The sequence below is a fragment of the Aplysia californica genome, unplaced genomic scaffold, assembly GCF_000002075.1.
Source record: "Aplysia californica isolate F4 #8 unplaced genomic scaffold, AplCal3.0 scaffold00995, whole genome shotgun sequence".
NCBI classification, from domain to species: domain Eukaryota; kingdom Metazoa; phylum Mollusca; class Gastropoda; order Aplysiida; family Aplysiidae; genus Aplysia; species Aplysia californica.
This window is the reverse complement of record NW_004798265.1, coordinates 64,046-73,683: the sequence shown is the minus strand read 5'-3', so window position 1 is coordinate 73,683 and position 9,638 is coordinate 64,046. Positions and strand designations below refer to the sequence as shown.

General features: G+C 40.6%; 1 protein-coding gene across 1 annotated transcript in view; it reads right to left on the bottom strand.

The window, feature by feature from the left end:
- LOC101845510 overlaps nt 1-9,638 on the bottom strand; it is a 25,893-nt gene that overhangs the window by 9,044 nt on the left and 7,211 nt on the right. Inside the window, exon 2 of the mRNA XM_005111064.3 lies at nt 5,827-5,961. Coding sequence (XP_005111121.2) covers nt 5,827-5,961 — 135 coding nt within the window. The remainder of the gene's footprint in view (nt 1-5,826; nt 5,962-9,638) is intronic.

The window sequence follows — 9,638 nt, the reverse complement described above, 5'->3', positions numbered from 1 at the left end:
AAGAAGAAGAAGAAGAAGAAGAAGAAGAAGAAGAAGAAGAAGAAGAAGAAGAAAAAGAAGAAAAAGAAAAAGAAGAAAATAGATCTATCTAGAGCTCCCTCCAACCACTAGACTCGACAAACAGAAATTGGTCTGATTTATTTGAGTAAAAGAAGCATGTAGACACAGTAATGGTCATTTAGTGTTGAGAAAAAGCAAGGGAAGTAAAAAGAAACAAGAGAGGAAAATGAAAGGTATACGACCATCAGTGATGCCCCCAACCAACCACAAATATGTCAAAATGTGGACAAAAAGGTCAAAACTCACCAGTATGACCGCACGGGATTGACATATGTTATTGTATCCCGCCGCAGCTCACCCTCTTGGCTTCTGCTTCTTAACGATCCACCCACTACATGATAAATACCCTCATTGTAACATTTCTGTCAGTTTTCCAAATCGGATCATCGTCTCCCACCCACTCAAGTAAGCGCCAGCCAAATGGCTTTCCTATTCTGGAAGCAGTTTTTCTTTCGTTGTTTTTTTTTGGTTTTCTTTTTTGTTTTGTTTTTTGTATTTTTGACCAGTTCCGTCGCAAATAATGACAAGTTAGGGTCATTAACCCTCTGCTTCTCAGAGCTAAGCAGTAATGACCAAGGACTGTTCTGGCTCAGCCCAATTCCCACCCACCAAGTGACCGCTTGACCAGCAGACCGTCACAGACAATTGTTCGGTTTTATTACGTCCTTAACGATCAGAGATGCCATGCCGTGTCTCGTCTTAGCGTTACTTTATGGTTGTTGGGTTTGAGCGCCTCGACTCTCAAGTCAATGATCTTTGTGAAGACTTGGTGAGTACTCATGTCTCTTATTATTTTGCTGGAAGCAGTTTTTCTTTCGTTATTTTTTTTTTGGTTTTGTTTTTTGTATTTTTAACCAGTTCCGTCGCAAATAATGACAAGTTAGGGTCATTAACCCTCTGCTTCTCAGAGCTAAGCAGTAATGACCGAGGACTGTTCTGGCTCAGCCCAATTCCCTCCCACCAAGTGACCGCTTGACCAGCAGACCGTCACAGACAATTGTTCGGTTTTATTACGTCCTTAACGATCAGAGATGCCATGCCGTGTCTCGTCTTAGCGTTACTTTATGGTTGTTGGGTTTGAGCGCCTCGACTCTCAAGTCAATGATCTTTGTGAAGACTTGGTGAGTACTCATGTCTCTTATTATTTTGCTGTTGTTTTGTTTTAGTAAACGTTGTATGGCCCTTGTAACACGATTAAGTTATATGAGTGCCGAAGATTAGAGGTAGTACAAGAGAGCAACAAACACAAAAAGAAGGGGAGCTAGGGATGATGATTGTTTGATAGGGGAGAAGGAGCAAACAACACCAGCGCTACCCCACTAACCTCCCACCTCTTGTCTCAGAGTTTTGAAAATAGAAACGCATAGACAGAATAGGGATAATTTTAAAAAACAAGGAAAATCTTTAACAAACATGAGCAACAGAGGGTAATTTTTTTTAACGAGCAAGAACTACCAGTTGCTATCACTAATCAATGCCCTCAGACAGCAATAGCTGTTACCAGAAATATTTTAAATGGGTAGATTCTATTTTGTGTTAGTTTGAGTACATTGTGTTTTCTCACGATAACGGCGACAATTCGTAGTGAAAAAGAATTCAACAAAATCAGCTATGGCATGGGAAGAAATCATGCCCCCCAAAAATGTATTATCACACTTCAGTGCCCATGAACCACTGCCCTTTAGTATGGGTAATAATGATTAAATACAATCAATTTGCAAAGGTTGGCGAAAGACAGATTGTTTTATTCATGAACAATCTGAAAAATAACATCCAACTACTGAAAAAGCTAAGATGAAAATTGTTTCATTTTCGCTAAACGTTTTACGGCTCGTGAAAGACAATTGATGTGTAGTGGATGTAAGTGCTGAAGATTAGAGGTGCTTCTGGGGAGTAACATAATAATATTCAGGGTGATCTTTAAAAAATAACTGTACAACTTTTTTTCTAAATATCTCGCACAAAATTTATACAAGAATGGTGTCATTTGGAACGGATATAATTCATTCAAAAGGAATGAATTTGTTTGACATAAAACTCGCAAAGAATAAACTTATTTTCGGAAACGGAAATGGTTTTTATAAAATGAAAAAGTACCTAAAATTTGCCAATTTAAAACATCTTGTAAGAAAAGTCATGAAAGGATTGGATTGTGTTTTCTTTTCCTTTTATTTTAACAATCTAATTTTCCATCTCTGTAGCCTTTAAATAATTTTTTTTCTTCAGTTCAAATATACACATAACAAATTCAAAGACCGCATAGAAAGACCAAATTACACCTGGCAAATCCAAATATACAAATGACGTCACAAAAAGTCCTAATACAACAATAGCAAGTTCAAATGTAAACATAGAAATCTCAAATGTAAGACAGAGCAAATTGAAATGCCACATAGCAAGTTCAAATATAAGTATGCTTGAAAAGGAGGAAAAGAGACAAAAAATATAAGAAGTGTATCAAGGTAAAAAGGAAGAGGGTTTGGGTTTTTTTGCCACGAAAAAGTTAGATGTAAGCCGTGTGGTGCCACAAGGAAGAAATCACGTGAAACGAAACTAATTGTTAATTTTTTTTTTTACCGGAAAATAAACCCACATTTTTAAACAAAATGGTAAATATCAACAAATTGCTGGTTTATGTATATATATATATATATAACTGGATGAAACGTAAAGCCAAGTTTACTTTTATTTACTTATTGTTGCACTACAAAACGCAGTGACAAATAGGCTTGCATTGATCTGAAGACCGCTGCCATTTTCACAATAGTCACAGCTTGGGTTTTTTGTTCCATCAACTGGGCAAGTGTTACCATCCTTTGTCGGTGAGTCTGCTGAGTGATCATTTAGTCTCTTGCTTCAGCGAACAAGTTTCAAATCGTTTTTCGAAAAAAACAATGTTTCAAAGATGAAATGGTATAGCTATTGGGTTATTTAAGAGGCAGGACCTCCGAAATCAACGTATATCTCCGAAAGGACCGATCCAAACGGTAAATTTGTGTGTTTCCCAAGGACACACCGCCTGACCCAACTGAGGCTCGAAACCCCGAACCCGAATCGCACGCCTAACCACTATGCTACCCACGCCCACGCCACTAAATCGTATTTCCAAATTAAAGAAATGTTTTCACTGATGGTTAGACAAGGTATGCAGGTGGCAAGATTTTTCACCTTGAGTCCATTTGATTAAAGGACAGTGTAAAATGAAGCAAAGAATAAACAATAACAATGAAAATGAAAATAAACAAGTTTAAACCCCCCCCCCCCCAAAAAATGGTTGTGATTACAAAGCAAATGTGTGTTGGGGGTGGGGAATATTTCACCACCAATATATTGATGAGTTGCCATTTAAAGCTTGCCTTAATGAACGAGCGTTGTTACAAACAAACCATACTTCGTTGTGGGGATTTTCGGAACAGTTTCTTAGACGGGTGGGTTGAAACGACAGCTACCATTCCCTCTACTTGAAAGTCGTGAAAGCCCAGGCCACCCTCGTCACTGACAGCAATTTATTTCAACATGAGGTTCGGCCCCTTTCGACCCTGCACTGCTGGAACAAAGCATTGGCCACTCCTTGCTCTTCTTCGGTTTTTCTTCGTCAACTGCTTGATACCCGCCTCATCGATGAAGGCAAATTCATACTGCTAAATGTTCTGCATCAGCCATGCTACATATTTATGTCTTGTTGCTGCACTCCTATTATATTTTTTTCCCCGCTGGAGCATCCTCGGGATCTTTATTTTATGGTGATCAATTCATCCTAAAAGGATACTGCTTATGGTTGTCGCCAACTTGTTTCAGAACATTAAAAACGCTTCTCAAGCTGAATAATATGTGAGGAGGACATTTGCTTTTGCTATGTGGTATTTGAACTTGTTATTGTGTCACATTTGGATTTGCTATTTGTACATTTGAACTTGTTACGCACAATCGTGCACTAAAATTTCCTATTGAACATTTGAACTTTCTATGTGACGTAAAACTTTCTAGGTGGCATTTGAACTTGTTATGTGGTATTTGTATTTTTTATGTGTACATTTGATCAGAAAAAACTATATTATGTCTTTTCTCCTATAGAGTTAAAACATATTTTTCTTAAATTCTGGAATTCCGAGAACCAATGGTCTATACTATTATGTCCTCCTTTGGACTCGTCACATTTGAATGCGTCGTTTGAAATGTTCACTGGTGGTCAAACGTTAGGATTCACTCAAACCATTGGTTCTCAAAGCCACGCACACTGTGCACCTTACAGTATGGAGCTGTTTCTAGAGACAATGGGGGGGGGGGGGTTGAGGTTGCCCAAGTAAACAGCATTTCTGGAGTTGATATAACCTGATCGGTGAATATGGGCTTTACCAAGGAACCAAATGTCATAGAGGAAATTTTCACTCTTTTCAAACCATCGAGGAATCATGAACACATTGTTTTCCTCTGATAGCATCGTGAACAGAAAAATGGTACTGCCATAGATGAAAATATGCCTTGAGAATGCGGACCGTTGAGATGTATGAAAGTCATAGCTGCAGGCATCGTCTACGGACAGACGTCTCATGTGGCTCATCTATTGAATTCTCTACATTGGTGACGTTTAAAGGGTTGCAAACGGTGTGTGTTTGACCTGCAGTGGTCGTTTTGTCAAGGAATTATTAGTTATGATTCTCTACAGGTCCTAACTGATGGACCTTTCCCACCGTTTACATCAAAGAAGTCCATTGGGGCACTTTTACATTATTTCTGCACCTTGTGCGACACTTGCAAAATGAGTTGGTGGGGAGGAAATGCTCAATACAAAAAGGTGTCTGCACTTTACAGATCTTAACCATGATCTCAGCAAGCAAAGGAAACGAGGAAAGCTATCTGCAAACTTCTGTTGGCCTGTTAGACTGCTGTAGTTTGCAATTTGGCGCAATCGTTGGGATTTTTAGTGGTAGGCCTAATGCAAACTAATGCGTCATGCTACAAAAATGGGGACATAGCTGAAACGGGGTTATTGTTCTTACGCGTTATGTAGAGCAAAACTATTCAATGGATTTACCTAAAATGAATATCAGACATATTTCTTTTGACTTCTAAATGTTGTGTACAAATTTGAAACGCAAAACTGCAGTGTGGCGGAAAATATTAACAAAAAAAAGGTTGTGCAGTTTTGTTTTGTTTTATCACCCTGTATACTCATACCAACATTAAGCTACCAGTGCCAGACCTGTACATTCATCCATGAAAGCAAAATCACCTCATGCGAAATGAAATGTCTCCGCAAGACCCTCAACACCACAGGATGAGACAAGCAGAGAAATGAAGAAGTAAGAGCAGCTATCGGCATTGAGTCCTCCTCGCAGACATAGAATAAAATGGTTTGGCCACCTGTTACGTATGTCACCAGGCCAGCCAACCTTGAGAGCCTACAACACCAAGCACTCAGACTGTAAAGGAAGAGGAAGGCCACGCAAAAGGTGGACCGAGGGTGTCAAGGAAACCATGAGAAAGCATAATATCACAACTGAAAGAGCTGCGGAGCTGGCCTATAATAGAAAACTGCCTCTCCCCTCGACGCTTAACGGCAACAGAGGATGAAAAAGAAAAGAAAAACCCCTGTATACACAAAGAAAAGAAAGAGGGGGATATGTTAATATTACAAGTTAAATAGGAAAGAAGGAGCAGCCACGTTAAAGAGCCCCCGAACCATCAACCAAGAAGAAGAAGGAAAAAATTGTGAATGTAACTTTTCCACTACTAAATATACCAAATAGACAGAACACTTCATACCTTTAAAACTTTACGGCGTCCCATTTTGTTCCCGGCTTCTCTGGCGATATGGTGCAACGTGTTCTTCATGAGGCTGTCCAGTTGCTGCAGAGTGTCTCTTTTGATGGCCACGCGTGGCTTCACTCTACGTAGAATCTGGACAGAGAAAGATAAGGGGCGAGAGTTGTTTGTTTGAATTAAAGAAAACAATATGGGCGAGATAGGTGTGATTTTGTATTTTTATCACTGGTTGTTTTTAGTAAGAGTTTTAGGGCATTTACAATACAGTTACTTCATATGAATTCCGAATACATGAGATGTTATGAGGGAGTGACAAACACATACGAGAAGGAGGAGAGATAGGAAGATAGAAGATCAGGGGTGTGGCAGAAAGACAGCAGTAAGGAGGAGCCAAGGAGTAGCAGTAGTAGAAAGGCTGCAGAAAGAGTCAGGAAACCAGAGGAGAGGGCAAAGGAGGTGAGCTGGTGGGGGCAGAAAGTGGAAATGAAAGCAGACAACAGAAACATTGCTATCGAGCAGGAAAGGAGGTGAAAGGAGACAATTTTTGAGAAGACAATTTTTCGGTCGCTAAGTGGATTCGAACCCGGGACCTTTGAATGAGAGGCCAACACCTTAACCTCTAGGCCACGAGAGCCCCCCAGATAGATGTTTGAGTAGGAAAGAAAGAACAAACCACACCAGAGCACAGACCAACAGGTCACTCAGGGACAGAGAAGGGGTGGGAGTAGTTTGTTTGAATTAAAGAAAAGCACAACGGCAATACGTAGTTTTGTATTCTACTAGCACTTTTATTCTGTAAACCTATTTACAAGCGTCAATATACAATTCACTTAAATGTTAATTCGCTGAAAACAACATGGACAGACAGAATAACCACCGTTCCTTTTCTTTTCAAACGAGCCTTTGAAACAAAACTCTCCCTCTCTCTTTCTGCACCTCCCTCCCCCACCTCCAACAACCAGTACCCAAAATTCACCGACCCATATTGCCCCTCCCTACCTCCTTCCATCCCCCTACCGCCCCCCCCCCCCAATCAACCGTCTCAATCTCCTACCCACCAACAGCACGCTTCATTCCCCTTTGACTCCAGTTCTGAGTCACGTCTTAACTAATCTTTTCACCCCTCTTTCATCCTTCTAAACCCTTAAATCATCCCTTTTTCCTTTACATTTAATACGATCCCCCCCCCCTCTTCGCTCCAAAGTTGTTCCCTTATCCGCAACCAAAGTATCTCTAAATCAAGTGCTCTCCCCCTTTACTCCTTCCAAAATCTGCAAAAATCCAGAAACATAAAAACCTGTTTTCATTCTCAATCCCCCCCCTCCCCCTCCCCACTCAACCTAAGAAAAACAAATTAAAAATGGCGAAACAAAAACCAAAGTCCCTTTTTCATTCTGGAAAATAGAAGCACGTCGGTACGTACAGGTCCTTTTTGAACGAAAAAAAAATACCAACCGAGACAGACAGACAAAAACAATAAAAGAAGAATAAAGACTACAGGGTCTACAACAAGTGGCAACTTCCAACGACCTGCCCACTCCTTTTTCAACTTTAATTCCAAAAAGTCCGGTCCAATCGACGCCTAACCCCATCACCCCCCCCCTTCCCCCAAACCCATCCACCCACTTCTTTCCTCATTTCCCCTTCATTCTACCCTTTCAAAATCTCATTCTCTTCAATCTCACACCTCCCCTCCTTCCCCTCTCAATAGAATGAGAACGAACCTGCCCAGTCTTTCGTTATCGAAAAAAACAAAAACAAGAACAAAAACAAAACCAACTTAAAGAAAACGAAAAAAGTCCATCAAAGAGTGAGTGTGGTTTTTGTAAGAAGAAATGCATCGACCCGACAACATTCATTTAGTGCTTGAAAAAAGCAAGACAGAAGACGAAAGCCCGCCAATGGCACCCCAAAACCACCTGCACGACTAAGACAGAGTAGTCAATTGACTGCGCCTGGGAAGAGCCACTGTGACGTCAGTGTCTGGTGTAATCAGTTGCAGTATCGAATACAACCTGACGATAAAGATTGTATTGCTTCGTCTCGACTTTTTTTTATTTTTTTTTTTATAAGTGTTTTACGGCACTCGCAACTGCTAAGGTCATATGAGCGCACGGACACTAATTTTTTTCAGTTGGTAAGAAATTTTGAATCTAACCCGGGTGGCGGCCGTAGCCTACTCTTATTGATTTTAGACCACCAAGGGATCTTTAACGTGCGCTACTTGCACCCTGGCCCTCCGAGATTTTTAGCCCTTGTCCGAGACGGCTAGGTGTAGATCTTTCCTACCAGAAGATCAGGGGTGAAGCTGAAAGCAGTAAGAAGGAGCCAAGGAGTAGCCCACAGAGACAGTGTCAGAATCACTATGAAATGAGGTTTTTTTAAAGCATTATTGGCTGTTTCCAAACATAGACGGACAGACAGAAAAATATGGAGCAAAATTTAATAGACCAAGCATAAGATGGGGATAGCGGGAAAAAACACCTCCCTCTATTGATGTATCCAGGCACAAAAAGAGCAAAAACGACAGAGCCTCTTCACTACCTGCAGCCATAAAGGGCAGACACAACATCAATTAATAGTTAAGGAGAATGTGTTTTAAAATCAAGACCAGCACAGCACCAAGCCTATTGAGAATCTGCTTTCATTCATCACCGTAATGTAATCCTTGAGCTGCAAAAAGACGACCAAAACATTGAGTATCGATATCATAATCAATACCAACAAGACGCGAAGTATTCGCTCAGCACAGTCTGTTTCCCCCCAGATGTTGATTAAGAAAAAGAGGAAAGGTGGTCTGTAATGGCGACATCACAACAAGATACTTAAGTTCTTGCAACATCTTCGAAGCTTGATTTTGTTTTGTTTGGTATTTTCGCAAAGTCCGGCTTAGATTACTGGCGGGGATGGCAAATAGACAAGAATGAAAAAAATGTCGATTTGTTCTTATTCGGCAGGATTTGTCATTCACAGAGGACTGGAGAGCTATGTTTCACTGAAAATGGCAAATGAACTCCAGGCAAGTTGGAAAGAAAGGCTGCCGTACTTTTGAATTCTATTGAGTAAGAGTTGTAAGAGTTGTTTTACGGCACTTGCATCACAATATGGTCATATATAAGTGCCAAAGATTAGAGGTGTTACAAGAGAGGAACAAGCACGAAAAGGAACGATAAGGATGAAAGATGTTTGATAGGAAAGAATGAGCAAACCACTCTAGAGCATCTGCCAACCACCCGTTCTATTGAATAAAAAGAAGCATAAAAACACGGTATAGACGAATACGAGCACGTCAAGTAAGATGTACGGACGGAAACAAAAGATTAGCAGAAAAAAGTAAGGCCCACCAGTGTCACACTCAAACCAACTGTGTTGGTGTGTGTGTATGTGCATGTGTGTGTATGGTGTATTTGCGTGAATGGTGTATGTGTGTGTGCATGTGTATGTATGTGTGTATGGTGTGTGTGTGTGTATGTGTGTGTGTGTGTGTGTGTGTGTGTGTGTGTGTGTGTGTGTGTGTGGTGTGCGTGTGTATGTGTATGTGTGTATGTGTGGGTGCATGTGTGTATATGTGTGTAAGTGTGTGTGTGTGATAATTGCAACACTGAATTTTTTTTTTAAAAACAGGCATATCGTGAAGGGCCTCACCTGATTGACAAGAATCATCTGTCCACATGATATGTATGTATGTGTGTTTGGTGTGTGTGTGTGTGTGTGTGTGTGTGTGTGTGTGTGTGGTGTGAGTGTGTATGTGTATGTGCGTATGTGTGGGTGCATGTGTGTACATGTGTGTAAGTGTGTGTAAGTGTGTGTGT